The 16,619-nt window shown below is 40.8% G+C and overlaps 1 protein-coding gene across 4 annotated transcripts in view; it reads right to left on the bottom strand.

Moving 5' to 3' along the window:
- Window positions 1–215: 215 nt before the first annotated feature.
- Window positions 216–16,619, bottom strand: part of MAP2K6 (mitogen-activated protein kinase kinase 6) — a 112,292-nt gene continuing 95,888 nt past the window's right edge. For all 4 annotated transcript variants that reach the window (XM_077163691.1, XM_077163692.1, XM_077163693.1 and 1 more), the window contains exons 9-12: window positions 16,027–16,104; window positions 14,174–14,313; window positions 5,692–5,737; window positions 216–553 (exon numbers count right to left, since the gene is read on the bottom strand). In XM_077163691.1, the coding sequence (XP_077019806.1) occupies window positions 476–553; window positions 5,692–5,737; window positions 14,174–14,313; window positions 16,027–16,104 (342 nt within the window). In that variant the 3' untranslated portion in view covers window positions 216–475. The remainder of the gene's footprint in view (window positions 554–5,691; window positions 5,738–14,173; window positions 14,314–16,026; window positions 16,105–16,619) is intronic.

Here is a 16,619-nt window from a genome sequence, read left to right as displayed (position 1 = left end):
ATAAATATTGCCAACCCAGCTTCTCTTTTGTATCATCCTCCTCGCATAAAATGGAATTTTTTCAACCAAGCGCTTAAATATAAATATTAAAATAATAAGTGGGACAAACTACAAATCTACTTACAATTTCATCACTACGGTAGCACCTTTTTACCAGAGCCAATGCGTTCATTTTGCAAAGAACAAGAGAAGTCTCAGAAGCTTAAGGACTCATATGACGCATCATTAAATATTTAATCACCTTTTTTAAGTCCTAAGCCTTTATCATATTTCATCCATCTAGACAGTTCATTCTATACTATAGATTCCAAGACCCCCTTTGGGGGGGGGGAGGAAACAGGAGGGAAAAAACCTTCTGTGAGGCAGGGTTAAATTATCTCAATGATGAGTTTCTATTGGTGCTTTAGTGAACTCACGTCACCCCATCAACCCACCAATCCACACGGGGGTCGATAATTTAAGTCCATTGGTTTTTTTAGTCTCCAAGAATCAGTTTTACAAAAGATGCCACATCTGTTGCTTTGGATTCGTGTAGGGTGAAAAATGGATGTTGCTGGAAAAGAAATGAAACATATACGGTATTAATATTTGCCACTGAAAATGTATGAGGTTAGCAAATAAAACAGAACTGTTTGATAACCACATTAAGTACCTCTATCAGGGATAAGTCAGACTCCTCCTACCCCTTCCCTAATTCAAGCACACAGCTAGAGATGCAAACACTTTAAAAGTATCTCTCAGTTGCCACTGCCTCCCATTTTGACATCTCTGTGTTAACCATTTACAGACCTACTGCTTTGAAACACATGTAAATAGCTTATGTAAATCCCATCTATGATAAAATACAGGGCTAGCAAAGCCTTCCAAAGTTTTGACAAATAACCCTGCCCCCCATGAAATAATTTTAGACTGATATGGTAGGAAAATAATGAGAAATTTTGTAGATTTAAGCACTTTCATGTCTCAGAACAGAAACACAAAAAAACCAATTTTATGGAACAGTAAATGAGCAAGGCAGTTCTTGCCGGTGACATGGAGAGCTGGTGTGAATGGCAACAGCTAACAAAGCCATTTTCTCAGCCACATCTACAGTCATGAGTTATACTTCCCTCTCTCTTGATGAAGAGTGGGTCCACCTGGAAAATGATGTAGCCCTGCCAAACTCTGGGTACATGTAGAGAGAGGACAGTCAACTTGAGAGATTAAATACTGAAAAGGGGACAACTGGCCCCATCCACCCAGCTCAGATTAAGTAAACTCTAAGAAAACGTCAATTCGAGCTCTTGGCGGGAGGAATAGTCTCGACACAAATCTAGAGGGCAGGCGTTTGAAAACGATTCTGCAAGAAACGGAATCGTTTTCTCTGCACCAGAACAAGCCTTCCCACATTGCTCAGTTTTGTCACAGTAAGTGCCCAGTTGTCACATGGAACTTTAGACCTCTAATTAAATAAAAGAGATGCATTAGCTCATGACCCACAACTCTCACAGAGGAAATGGAACCAACCAACCAAACCAGAAAGGAAAGTTCCCTCAGGTAGAACCCGCCCATGTGCCTGCCGCCCCCACCGGCCACGCCCACCTCCCCGCTCGATGGCTGGTACTATTTTCAACAACCAGTTGCACAGCTAAAAATGAGCATTTTTGCCTGCAGACGTGTAGATGACTCACTCTGTTTCCCCTGACTTTGGGAGTTTTAGTATACAACTGTCATCTTGCCTAGCTGTAGGTTTTCTAATTATATTTGTTTGGAATCCGACAGCAGAGGGCTGGATGAGTCAGCTCAGTGGGGAACCGAGTGCTCACCCCGGGAAGTTGTAGGAAGCAGAGCAAATGGGAAGGGAGCAAAGACCGAAGCTCCAAAAAGAAGGCAGGTGGTCACCGTTAAATAGTGGGACTCTGAAAATGCCAAGGGTTGTCTGCCTGGTCCCTCTGGAGTAACCCGGTGGACTCTGGCTCACAGCCTCACACACCCGCTCTATTAACTGCGTCCCCTGGGTGACTAAATAACAGCACTCTTTCTGCTTACTAACCCCTTACACAGCACACTTACCAAGTGCTTTATCATCATGGTTATTAGCTTTCCCACATCCTCTTGACATTTAGAGATCTTTTAATGTGCTTAAAAGCTTTTTGCTATCAAAACAGAACATGCTAAAGCCTCAGATAGTTTTGTGACCGCTTCCCAATGCTTGCCAATCCCACCTTGCCTCTTGATCTCCTGGTGGCTAATAGCTCACTGGCTGTGGCCTGAGACTGTGAATGAATTCAATAACCTCATCTAAAGCCTACATTTAAAAAAAAAAAAAAAAAAAAACCTCAGGCAGCTTTTCAGTTCATTTCCAGGCTGGGAAAATGCAGTGAGGAGAGGGGCAGGGGGGACGGGAAAGCAGACAGGCATGTGAAAATGGAAAGTGTGACTCGCCTTTGTGTGTGGTTTTGAGGCTGTAAGAGGTTGGGAGGGAGCTCAGACCCTTCCATAAGCAATGAACTAAGAATAGCAAGGACAGAGACCAGGACAAGGGTGAAGGAGGCACCATGGGAGGATGCCCAGACCAGGCTGGATTTTTCTAACGAGGATCCCAGGACAAGAAGGGAGGACTTCACCACCTTTCAGGTTCACTTTTGTGCTGGCAGAAAACACAGAAGACTCAGAACCTACCACCAAGAGCAGAGAGGCAAGCTGTACTCATTCACCAATGGTCTCACATCCCATACCCAACAGCTCACCCTAGGGTTCAGGCATCCTTGCGTACCACTGCGACTCAATCTAGAACATCCCAGCCTATGTGGAGAACATGGTCCCCTTGTGGGTTGTTTGAGTCACTGGTTATCACTGCTGGAAGTCGTCATCTAGAACAGGGGTCAGCAAACTCTGGTCCAGGGGCCAAAACTAGCCCACTCCCTGGTTTTGAAATAAAGTTGGATTAGAATACAGCCATGCTCATCTGTTTGCACAGTGGATATAGCCACTTTCAAGGCTACTACAGCAGAGCTGTGTGGTTGTTATAGCAAGTGTCTGGACCACAAAGACTAAAATATTTACAATCTGGTCCTCTACAGTAAAAGCAGGCTGACCCCTGCTCTAGAAGAAGAAATCTTACTGAGGCAAATCCCCCAACGGAAGTTTGAGAGGATAGGCAAGTGGTTTGATCTTAAAGGGTATAAATGTCTCAGTCCAACTTCAGGAGAAAAACATTTGGGGCTTCTATAAGATGTAAACATCTGGGTTGGGACTTTAATTATACTTTCACCTGGAAAATGGATTTTTTTTCTCCCTACCTCCCCACCAACCCCTAAAATGTAAACAATAATAGCCTCACCACATCTGTTTTTCCCAATGCTAAGCACAGGGAGTTTGGACTCAGATTTTCCATTTAAAACCTCAATTCCGCAGGAAAGCAGGGAACAGTCGCAGTCATAAAAGGAAAGTCCATTTCCAGTACCACAAAGCCTAATCCCGTGAGAAGGAGGAGAGGACCCACACAAGCTCCGAACATTAATATGTCGGCCATGAAACACCAGCCTTAGAAGTTTTGGGGAAGGTGCAATTCTATATGCAAACCCAGACGTGAACACAGCTGCCAATGACTATTAAGCTCTAGCTCAGCATCTTCTTCTCAAGTGTGCTTCAGTGAAGCTTCTGATAAGAAGCCACCTGGGAGAAAAATATGTTCTGCATTTTAAATAGCCAGAAGGATACAGAAATTTTATCTGAAATGAGTGACAAAACAAGGTGGCTTTAAAGTAGTAGTGCAGGCTCCATATAATCCCACAGGAATCATTCTATGTCTATTGCACTTTATGTGAAATCAAGTTTAAAAGACTCCAGAGTGCATAAGCATACCCAGAAAGGGTAGCCAGGTCTGAAAAGGCCTCTGACTGGTTATTTAAAAAAAAGAGAGATGCTGAATAATGGAAAAATCATCAAGCTAATAGGGTTTTGATTAGATTGTCCCCATGTGAGAGCCAAAATGTAGCCTGCCCTCCTAGTTACAACATAACAATTCCACATTCAGAAATGTGATAGCACACCCATAATTCCATACTCAATGTATTCGTAAAAACGTAAAAGTGTACGAGATATATACCTGTTTCCCTTTACAAGAGAAACCTTCCTTGGTTTTGTGCAAGTTTGAAAACAATGTGACATTATTCACACTGTTACTGCACAGCTAGAGTGATTGTATAAAACTAATAATAGAGAGGAAATATTCAATCCAAACATGTATAGTAAGATAAGATTTTTTCAAGCATTACTCATCTCTCTCCCCTCAACTGGAGGTCTTATAATACAGCTGGTAGAGTGCTGAATCTGTTGGGGTTGCCTTTTTAAAAAGGGCAATCAAAGCCCCAGCAGAAAGGATGTCTCTTCTCAGACCTCCCAGTGTTCTTTTAGTGTCATCCAATCTGGAGAATGCTTTAGACTTAAAGCCTAACCAACAGAACTGAAAATCCACTTAATTGGCTGTGACGACCATGCACCTGCCTGATCAGCTCCAGAACTCTACCTGGCTTCACATCTCCAATCTGCATGTTTCCCACATCTGAGCCACCTTAGCATTCCATTCATTAAAAGATATCAGGAACCTGGTACACAGTGGTTCAGCAGTAGAATGCTTACCACCTTCCATGCAGAAGACCTGGGTTTGATTCCAGGACCATGCACCCAAAATAAATAAATGAACAAATAAACATATCAGGAACCCATACTTCTATCACCTGCCCAAGGTTGGTCCTGAAGATCAAGTATCTCTTGTGGGTAGAAAGGGACAGGAACAAGCCTTTAATGCCTGCCAAAGAACTCCTCCAGATAAGAAATGGTGTCAATATTTGCTCTTATCTTTTTTGAAATTGTGCATGAACATAACTCTTCCTTCTCCCACTAAAAAATAAAAGTTCTCTAACTAAGACAAATCTAGAGCAGAGTTAACATAAATTAGTAAACAGTCTGAATTTTATAATATCACCTGTTTCAAAATGTGTTTCTCCCACATTCAACATAAGACTTGAGATAGCAAAGCACGGCCAAGTTAGTGTCTTTGTCATCTTTACTAAAGAATCATTTGTTCATAGAACCGCAGTTACCACAATCTAAGAGAAATTGTTTTAAAATAACTCTTATTTTCATATATAGTTCAAGTGATAAACTGTGAATGGGAAGGTATTATGATGCAAATGAATAATAAACTTTGTCTTATTTTTCCCCTAAAGAGAAAACTACATGGAGAAAGCAAAGTGATTTTTTCCAAAAAAAAAAGTAGGAATATCACCAAAATTTTTCATTCATTAATCCTAGATATGTTATCAAAAATTAATCAGTATGTAACATTTAAGTTTCTTTCATTATTGAATTCTCTTAATCCATGCTTTCCTTCATTTCATATTAGTAAATAATTGTAACTTCTAGCATCTTTAAAATTTGAAAATATAAAGTATTTTATAGACATAATTTGGTCCATATCACATCTTAGGTCTATCAGCCTGGAAAAAACTGCCAAGAATAGTGACTTGTCCTGGGTTACACTAAAGCAGGACTCTCAACTCTTCCTTTTTGAGTTTAATTCCTGTCACTGATATCTTAATGAATCAGCTCTTACAATACAGATATTTTATTATAATTTAGACCTTCGTCACTTTACCTTCACTGAGCTCTTGGTTTGGACATGTCTACACGGCTAATAATACTTACCATTAGCTCTGGATATGTTGGCCGTTCTTTGGAATTCTTCTTCAAGCTTGAAGAGAAAAAATAATCACATCAAAACCTAGAATCCATCTGTATTTTCACTAGACTAGGATTTCAGAACCTGTAGAAAGCTAAACATAACCAACTTTAAAAATGTATTGAAAAAATAGGCCTTCTATCTTGACTTGCCTCTTCTGTTACAATTATAAATTTTGTTTGAAATCAAAGTTGGGTGTACCTCAATGGGAAAAAATAGATGTGTGCGTGTTTGTATTTTCTTTCCTTTTGATAACTGACCAATGAGATACAAACTAATTTTTCTGATCTACAGGCAACATATTCCAAAATGCATATCTCTTTTCCTTTAAAGCAGCTTTTAATCTACCCCCATTGGCAAAGAAATTGGCAATTGTTTCTTTTATGCTTAGATATTTTAACTTTTTGCTTTCTTCAATACCGGGTTCTCCTTTGCTTCTGGTGCCCCTGAATTTACTTGCTTTTTAGATTATATCCCTAATCTAAAATGCCTGAGATCGAAGCAATAAACCCATGTAATTTCTAAGGCAGTGCTACCTGTTTACAGCATCTTGGCTGATGAAAGAGAAAGCACACTCAGACAGTGACTTAGCAATTATTCTTCTTAGAAATACTTTGTGGTAATGCACTGCCGTCAAGTGGCTTCTGTTTGTTCAGCCATCTGTATTTTAATAACATTTGATACCAGAAGCAAAAGTAATAAAATTGCAATATGAAGAGACCAGCCCCTCACCCCTATCTTCAACCCACCCCTATATCCACCCTCCAGCCTCAAAATGGAAAAAAATAAAGGAAGTGGCTTATTTGGAATTGAAATTCCCAGTTACAGAATGGAGAAAAGGATGATTTTGAAAACTATGATTTGCAAGGTATCCTAGAGACTCGTCTACCCATGGGGCCACAAAATCATACATGAATGGCAAGGAACTTAGCCTAGGGTTGAAGGAACCAAAAGGTGACTGATTGTCAGGTTGCTGGTATTTGTGCGAATGGATCTTTTTGAGCAGATGAGACCTAGAATGTGTGACATGAGCTCTGCCCCATCCACACAGGCTAGTAATAATGAGGGAGTAAAGGCACAGAGCCGTAAGAGGGTGAAGTTGTTGCGACGCTTTGAGAAACTGTGTTCAAAGCAAAACGAAATGAAAAAAAAAAAAACAAAACAAAACTGAGAGAGCGAGAAGAAGAAGAAGCTTTTGAACCAAAACAACTGAAAGCAGCCTACCAGTTTATTCCAGGCAATGCTGTGGGTAGAAGCCAGGGAACCTGAGACAGGGCACTGGTAGATGTGAGGAGAGAAGTTTCAGCCTGGAACTGAGGGCAGACCTAGGAACTAGTGACCTTAGTGCCCAGACAACCTATGAGAGAAAGTTTCATCTCAACTGAGGATAAAAATAAGAATGGATTAGAAAGAGGAATTAGCAACTGTCAAAGTGGGATTGATATGGGAAGGTGTGCCTAAGTGAAATGAATGAGAGCTTGTGACCACCACTTATGGTTTTCATGTACCACTCTACCAGTGGTTCTCTACTGGAGGTAACTCTGTCCCCAAGGGGACATTTGGCAATGGCTGGAAGTTTTTGGCTTATCATAACTGGTGGAGGAGGGAGGGTGTTACTGGCTAGAAGCCAAGGATGCTGCTACACATCGTCCAAGGCACAGGACTGCTGTCCACGACAAGGAATCATCTGGTCCAAATGTCAACGTCAAGGTTGAAAAACCCTGATCTACATGTACTGCAGTTTTCCTCCGTGTTGCGACATTTTATCCCCTTCTGTGGGATGGAATTCACTTAAAAGAAGCCTCTCTGGCCAGTGTGTTTGTTTGGGAACATTCTCAACACACACAGACACTCACAAACACATAACACAAACACACACACACCACCCCAGGAAGCATAACTTTTACTTTTGAAGTTCAAGAGCTAGTTCACCTAGAAAGAAATACAGAAGAAATGTGGCCCCAGGAGCATGGCTGATCTGTACATAGATCCTAATAAAACAAACAGGCTGATTACAAAAGCCTTTATTTCCGGCTATTGTTCAAAGTAAATAAAAAACCAGAATGTCAGGTGGGCGATGGTGGCTCAGTGGCAGAGTTCCCACCTGCCATGCCGGAGACCCGGGTTCGATTCCCAGTGCCTACCCACACACATAAAAAAAAAAAAAAAAAAAAAAACCCTAGAATGTCCTCTTTATAACTTGAACAATTTAAATTTGCCAAATCAGTAACAAAAAGCACAAACACAACATTAAAGGCATATTCAGTATGAAAGTGGTTGCTTTCCAGGGTCTTTATTTGGACGGAACACAAGTCAGTCATCAGACCCTAGCTCTGCAATGAACCTGAAAACATTCTCATTTAGGACCACAGTCTACCTGTCCAATATTAGCTTTCATGGGTCAATAACACAACCAAAGGGAATGACAGTCTGGTGGAAAGAGTGTTTTTCAAATATTAAAACAATGGCGTCTTTTACCAACCAGTGATCTTTGCAATGTTGTTGGTCTTCGATCTTCTATTTAGTAGATAATGAAACAGAACCCCTCTTCCCTTTGGGTAGAAACTTAAACACTTCTATTTTTTAAGGACAGGTGATTCTTAAGTCAGGATGTCTTATCTTTTGACTCTTAGAACAGTTCATGAAAATTTCTCCAGAATTTTCTTAAATCTCCATAGAAAAGAGATTAAACTTTTTTAATTTGGGAAAGTACCCAAAATTGGATCCATCACAGTGTCAAAGATTCCTGAAACCTCAGAGACTGCTGGCCAATGGACTATGGCTTGACTTATGGCCCCAAATTAGAAAGTTCAAAATTTACTCCAAGCACTACTGCAGAGTATTGATGGAAAATACTTACACAGCAAACCCAGGCTGTTTACTGAATTAATATAACTGATATAAGCCATTCTCTCAATCTTCTAAATCAAGAACACTTCAAAACATGGGCTAAGAATAGCAAAATACTCAGGATAAGGTTAGGGGGAAAAAAAGCGAACTTTCCATGTTGAATAGGAAGTGCTTGAAATTCAGTATAAAATAACAACTGTGGAGTTCAAAGCTACCCCAATTTCTTTTTGGATCTAAGTCAGACTTTTGAATTTTCAAGTGGCTTGTCATTTTCAAGCGTGCAATTAGCTAACTGCCCTAATTCCTCTTCCAAATGCCACAACACACGTTCCTGACCGTAGCTGACACTAAAAAACAGCTTTGTGCTGTCTTGAGAATTGCTAGCGTGGAGTCTGTGCTGACCAGAGGATTTCTGCCTATTTGAATCCCCCCTGATCGTTTCCAAGAAGGGCTGTTTGGTGCATTCACGGAATAAAAACACACCGCTCCTCTGAAGCCATCCATGTGTCATGAGCTAAGTAACTATCCAGTGCCTCCTGCTGCTGTCATTCCCAAACAAAACTGGAGATTGCATTTGATTGTCTTTTTTTTACGCTAGTTACTCTGAGTCGGGCAGTTCTAATGTCTGGGTGGACCTCCCACATTTTCCATTATCCATCAGGCTGGTCAGGAGAGCTCCCTGGGCACAGGGTCTCTTACACAGGCCTGGAGGAAAGCTAAAAGGAAGTCAGTTATTTTGGCACATGGCAGATGATTTCTAGAGACTTCTGCCAGTCCTCAGACCTGTGAAACTTTAGGAAGAGATGATAGTGAAAAGTATAATGCTGTTAAGGTTCCATTTTTGAGAAACTAATTTGCTAACCCTTTTGCAGGACTAGAATTCTCTATTACGAATTGTGGCATACTTTTATTCTTGGCCTGGTAGCTTAGTCTTTTTCTCTCCCTCCCTCGCCATTTTGGCACGGTCTGGTTCTTCTAGGCCTCTGAATTACAGGCCTCACCGGCGACTAGTGATGATGCAGTCTTGTCTCTTTAACCCTATTGGCCTTCTCCTTAGTCCTCCACCTGCCCAACATCCACTGCTACAAGTACACTCAGGAACAGCATCTCTATGATCACAGTCACTCATCCGTCCTCCCTGTGTGATTGGCTACCCTCCCCTGGAGGCCACGCCCTAACTCCGCCTCTCCTCAAACTGTATATAATCCAGGGCTCAGGGAGCCTCGTGGTCTTTAGCTTCTGGCGGCCCTGGCATAAGCGTCTACCAACAATAAAGCTACCTCGCTGCATGCCTTAATTGGCTCGGCCTCCAGTCCTTTAGACCCGCAGCGAGGTCTCCTGCGTGAGCCCCTTGGACCCAGACCCCTGGCTCGAGCCCCTTTTCTGCGTGCGGCAGTGTCGTCTAGCAAGCAGTGAGAAGCTGAGGAGAAGAGGGTCCCCGATAGTTTAGTGGTTGGGCCAAACCGCAACGAATCCCAAAACAAAGCCCTTATGCCCAGCACCACCCACTCCCAGGAACTCTCTAAAACCCCGATGATAAGAAAGCAATGCATGGAGAAAAAGGGGAAAAAAAAAACAATTAGTAATCTGATTTCAAAATAAGGGCAGAAAGGGTTTATAAAAAGTCTTTCAGCTTTTATTCAAGTACATAAATGCCTTTATCTTCTCTCTCTCTTTCTTTCATGAAAAATTCCTCTAACACAACTGCAAAAGAACTATAGTAGCTAGGAGTCAGGGTTCTAGAGCTAACTTTAGATGTGATGATGTCAGCCTGTAAGTGGCTAGTCCACCCACCACCCACTGACAAGCAGTAATCATTACTCAGTGGACAGTGGAGAGTGGCTACCAAGTTGATCCCTGGATGCAGATGTGATATCACAGCAAACCCTAATATACGTAGCAGCTTTGTGATGACATCAAATGCTTATGTACCCCACAAAAGGTCAAAAATACTCTGACAGGTTGTAAGTAACGTGCCCTCTTTCTTCAAGTTGTGCATTTAGCCCCAAAACAGGTGCAGGAGGTAAAAAATAGTTGCACCTATCTTAAAATTTGAGTTTAATTTTTTTACTTTCCAAATCTGTGGTCCCTTTCCCTCACTAACCAAAATGAGTTGGGGTTTTCTGAGAAGACTTCAAGGAACCCAGCCTGACTAAGTTACAAAAAGATAGGAACTATAAAGAGATCACTTAAAAAAGGGTCTGTTCGTGAAGATGTGCCTCTGCAATACAGCTTTAGGGAAATGGAAGAACTGCTGATAAAAGGGAGTTATGCTCACAGGCTTAACATTCCTTTCAAGAAATAGGTGTTTCTTCAGAAATTCTTCTCTATCCTTTTCACCCAGCTACAGCTCAAACTTAAAACTGTCAGTAGTAAAAACAAGTGAAATAACTAGACTGGTTCTGGGTAGAGTATATGCAAATATACATGAACAGCAAATTGCTTCCACAGAGATTCAAGCAATCATAGGATTTTGAAAAATCCATGACTTTTTTTGAATTGTGAGGTAACTTTTCTCAGTTGGCTTCAAAACCACTTAATGTCCTTCCTCAGGAGCTATGAAAGAAAACCTATTGGGGGCTTATGGCAGGCAAGGAAACTAGTGACCTGGAGTCTGAAATAAGAGAGCCTGTGCTCTTAAAATAACCAACTGAGGATGACTCGGAACCCTCATAAAAATCAGAAGTAATGCTCCATTCCTCCTTCCCAATTCCCCTACCAACAGAAACCACTCACTACTTTACACAACTGCTATCTTAAAGTATTAGAGCTACAACACTGAGTTTGAAAGAGAAAAACGTATTCTTTGGTGACTTCAAAGTTGAAGTGATTTGAGTTCTTTTCTATGGTTATTATTTTTTATAAACTGCTGAAGCAAGCCAGACCGGCTTTCCTGACTGTAAATGAGATGACACAACGTAAACAATGTTAACAAAATTGACTTAACAGTTCTGGGAAACCTGGAGCATAACTATGGCCCAATATTTTAAAATTAATGAACTATGGTAGTCTACGGCCCAACATCTTAAAATTAATGAACTATGGTAGTTGGGAGCAGAACTAGAGAAAAAAATTAATCTCCAAGGGTGGTATAAGGGACCTTTGAATAAGCTCTACATAAACAACACTAATACAACTGTTTGAATCTTCCACGTATGCGTACATACCTTAAAATTAGAAAAGTTATTTCTTTTTTCAAGATTTTTATTCAAAAAATACCTGTAAGAAGTTTTAAAGCCCCAATTCTTTGGGAGGAACATTAAGCAAGAGAAGAAAACACATTGGTGAAAGAAAAATGAAGCAGCTGGATGACTTTTTAATAAATGGTAGGAAAATGGAAGCTTTCTGCAAAGGAAGCAGTTGATAGCTGGCCCAAAGATCCTATATGTAAACCAGGATTCTATCTCCTGGCTGCACATTAGAACGCCTTGAGGTCCATTTGGAAAACACTGGTATTTAGGACCCTACCCAGACCAATTAAATCAGAATCTTTGAGGGTGGCCCTAGGCAGCAGAATTTTTGAAAATGCCCTATAAAATGAGCAGCCAGAGTTGAGAACCCTTAGGTTAAACCAATGCTTCACAATAGGGGACTCAGCTTTCTCACTCTTATCACAGTTTTCTGAAGTACCCAGAGTCTTGGGAAAGGGGGCCAGTGGGAGAAGGGTACTAGGAAGGATAGTTCGAAGAGACTCCATAGGACAGATCCTTCACCATTACCACTTCCTGGAAACTATTGGTCTGAACTATCCAAGATGTATTGCCCTGTTTCTTATGTGAACATGAAGGATAAGAAAGAAAATAAAAACATGCAGGGCTTAAACTCAGAAGGCAAATTCATAAACCCACCTCAACCAGGCCCAGGCACCACCACATCTAGCACACTCACTTAGGGAAAACAAACAGGTCAGGACTACTTCAGCAGCCTAGAGAATGCACAGACTACTCTGGAGCTCAGAGCCCAGCTATTCTCTAGCAATTCAGCCAAAAACAAACAACTGTAGGCCAGCCTCATGCACCATTAGGAAAACTACTAGGAGAGAGCTGGGACTTAGGGCTCACACAAGAGACCTTAGTTCCACAAGCAACAGAGAGTTCCTTTTTCACAACATTTTTCTCAAAAAATATATATATATTCAGAACACTTCTAAAGAGTATGGAGGCCAAAAATAACTATGACGGAGATGTTGCTTTCGTGTCCTCTGTACTCTTCAGCATCTTTCAATATTTCAGCTCCTTTCTCAGCAGTAAGTGGCCAGAACTGCTTCTCTCCAGGGCCCGGGTTCATTGTCACCTCTAATTCCTCTTCTTTCCACTTCTCATCAGCTTCTGCAGGATTCCACATAAACTAACTTGGCCCCGTTTTATGCTTTACCTTTAGCATCCTCTTCCCGGCAGCACTTGCTGCAATGGGCATTAATATCAAGTTATGCCATTCACTAGATTGTCTAAAGAAAACATCTCCGCTCTTACGTGCACAGATTCCATTGGAAATTTCCATGAAAACCAAAGTTTGCAGATTACTATGGCTCCTTCCCTCTTTGGATTCCCTCCCCAAACATCCAACACAGTCGATTATACCCTCACAGGCAAGTATATCCACAGTTAGCAAATGTTCTATATGAGGCAGTCTGTTTGTTTGGGGTGACGGAAAAATTTTGGTAATGGCTAGTGGTGATGGTAGCACAACACTGTGACTGTAATTAACAACACTGAATTGCATACTTGAATGTGGGTGAAAGAGGAAATTTTAGGTTGTATATATGTTACTATAATAAAAACTTTAAAAAATACATAGGACTGTACAACACAAACAGTGAACCCTAATGTAAACTAGGATTATAGGTACTAATACAATTATAATAATATTCTTTCCTCAATTATAATAAAGTGCCAAGTTAATGTGAAGTGTTAACCATAGAGGGGTATATGGGAACTCTGTATTTTCTGCATGGTTTCTCTGTAAACCTACAACTGCTCCAATGAAAAAAACAAACCAGAAAACAAAACACTAGAATTACTTTGTAAGACTTCTAGATACCTAAGTAACAAGCTTCAGCTACCCATTATCTTTTCACCCCAGGTAATCCTTTGCATCTTATCTGTTCCCTCTCACTAAATCTCCAATAAGTGCTACCAGCCTTTCTCTTCAAGCTTTAATCAACATCAATATGCTTATAGTACTTATAAAGGTATTTCTCGCTTTTGCAACCCTATGCATGATGTTCCTTCTGCTTGGAATACTTTTCCTCCTGCTATCTTCCTTTTGTTGGAAAAGTACCTCACATGCTCTCAGCTCAGGATTTATCTCCTAGAAAAAGTCTTTCCTGATACCACTCTTCTGAGCTCCTAAAAGGCCCTCTGCATATGTTCATAACTGGACTTGCCACATTATACCATAACATGAGGCTTCCCTACTTGACTCTGAGCTCGATGAGGACACCAACTATGATCGTAATCTCTGCATCTCCAGCACAAAAGGCGTACCCTGTCCGTGCTTTTGGAATGAATGTATGCATAATGGATTAAACCTGATGGCCCAAATCCATGAGAACTCAACTTCTTCTGCACCGACGCCTGGGAGATGAGGCGCTCTTACCACTGTGAGGTAAAGTCAACAAACTCTGCAGAGAACTTGTCGGCTGGGAGTTGTGGCGACGGTTCCTCTACCACCTGCTTCAGCTGCTGAAAGGGAGTTCCCCATGAATCATAGGGAAACCGAAGGATGGCCAACTCAATCTAGGAGGGGAGAGGAAAACAAGGAGACGCTAATTTAAAATGGGCTGCTTTAGGGAAGCAGGCGTGTTTTATTGCAGGGAAAGCAGAGGAAGTACAAAGGTGAAGCTCAAGTGAAATTTAGGGGAAGAAAAAGAAATAATATATTTTCTAGTGATTTTCCCTCAATTCCTAGTGATAGGAATTTTTAATATCATCTTACTAGAAACAGTCATTTAAGCTGATTTAAAACTGAGTCCTTCATTAAAACTCACTGTAGCCTTTTAAAAAAAGTTGTAAAGCATCAATATCAAACTTCAGGCTATAAAACAAGAAGTGTTCGGTCTGAAAAGTATTTCTCACGCTGATTTTTACAGATCTGTGCATCTGCTGCCATCTGCAGGTCTTCTGGTAGAGGGAAAAAAAAATAACCAAGGACCAAATGGCTGATCTTTTTTTGGAATTGAGCAAAGGCCACCTTGCCATTATAGGATCATGTGTTTTCTGGGCAGGGAACTTGAAATAACTCATAGGATTTAATCAGCTGCTGAGCCTGGGAAGGAGCCAGGTTCACAGTGGGTAATTCCAGAGCGTGGGGATATACTGAAACTTTATGTTCACTAAATTATCCATAAGGAGCTGACTGCATAATTTTAGGGCTGAACCTAGAGAAATTTGCTATATCTTATCTCAACTGTCAAAACTTCTATCACATTTCTTGAAGACAACTGTATAGAGATAGAAATTTTACAATGTGACCGTGTGAATGTGAAAACTTTATGTCTGATGCTCCTTTTATCCAGAGAATGGACTGATTAGTAAAAAAAATATGGATAAAAAATAAATAAATAATGGAGGGCATAAGGGGTAAAATAAATTGGGTAGATGGAAATACTAGTGGTCAATGAGGGGGAGGGGTAAAGGGTATGGAGATGTATGAGTTTTTTCTTTTTATCTCTTTTTCTGGAGTGACTAAGTTCTAAAAAATGATCATGGTGATGAATACATGACTATGTGATGATATTGTGAGCCACTGGACACCATGTATGGACTGTATGTGTGTGAAGATTTCTCAATAAAAGTATTTTTTAAAAAACCCATTTGAAAAAAACTATCATAAAAGTATACAGGCAAATATAGCCTGCAATCCGGATGACACAACTGGGTCAATACATTAGCACTTTCTGAGTAGCTTAAACTTCTTGCGTGTATCAGAATAATTAAAAATTTATTTTTGAATGCTGCATGGTGGGGTCACATTTCATTATTCTTCCATGCGAGTAACTTGTTACTGAAGCACCATTTTTGTTTTGTTTGTTTTTTATTTGCTTGTTTTTTTTGGAAGGGCATGGACCGGGAATTGAACCCAGCTCTCCCAAACAGTAGGTGAGACTTCAACCACTGAACTACCCCGGCACCCCCTAGAATAATTTAATTTTAAACTATAAAGAACCTAGCCAGACCCTCTCATTTTTCAGATGAGGACAGTAAGGCAGTCCATGTGATGACATCACTTACCCAGGGCCATGTACCTAGTTCAGAGCAGAATTAAGAGAGAAACTGGGTTTGCCCAATCCCAGTGCAGCATTTATACTATACCATTTATATGTGTATCATTCACAGTCTCTGGCCCTCTCAGGCAGGAAAGGATGCCCAACCTCAGCATTTAGAGCATTTGCCTCTTGGTCCCAAAGTCAACCCAGAACCTCAAAGAACACAAAGATTATCATACACTACCATTGTGATACCCAAACTCCAGATGTCAGATTTCACACTGTATCCCTTCTGGTTGAGTTCTGGGTTTATTCTTTCAGGCTGGAAAGAAGACAGAAAAAGACAACTGTGATAGCAGTCTCCTCCGCATCTCAGCTCAGGAGTGGGGGAAGAACCACTCCAAGTGAGCTGTTTTAAGCTGTTAAAATGTCTCCCAGGCCAAGCAGACCCCTCCCTATGATTGATATCAACATCTCCATGGGAATTTCCTCATTCAATGTTGGTCTTTTCTGGGAGATAGTAATGGATCAAAGTCTTTTCACAATCCATGACAAATTTCAATGTCAACCTTACAAGAAACAGGGTGCACGTTATAAAACTACTCTGCCAGTCTAGAATCATCCTTGCTACCAACTCCAAGAGTCCTGAACTCAGTAAAAATAGCATCAAGGGTCACTGGGTTACTTGCCAGTGTTCACAGACCTATGCAATGTTTAGCTGAACCCAGAAAGGAAGCTTTTGATCCCAAGCACAAGTCCATTTTCAAAGCGAATAAATACATTACAAACCCCTGAAGTTAAAGGGGCCCAAGATCTCGGCTAAGGGCAATAAACATT

This window comes from Tamandua tetradactyla, chromosome 6 (genome assembly GCF_023851605.1).
Source record: "Tamandua tetradactyla isolate mTamTet1 chromosome 6, mTamTet1.pri, whole genome shotgun sequence".
NCBI lineage: Eukaryota > Metazoa > Chordata > Mammalia > Pilosa > Myrmecophagidae > Tamandua > Tamandua tetradactyla.
This window is presented reverse-complemented; position numbering and strand designations above follow the sequence as displayed.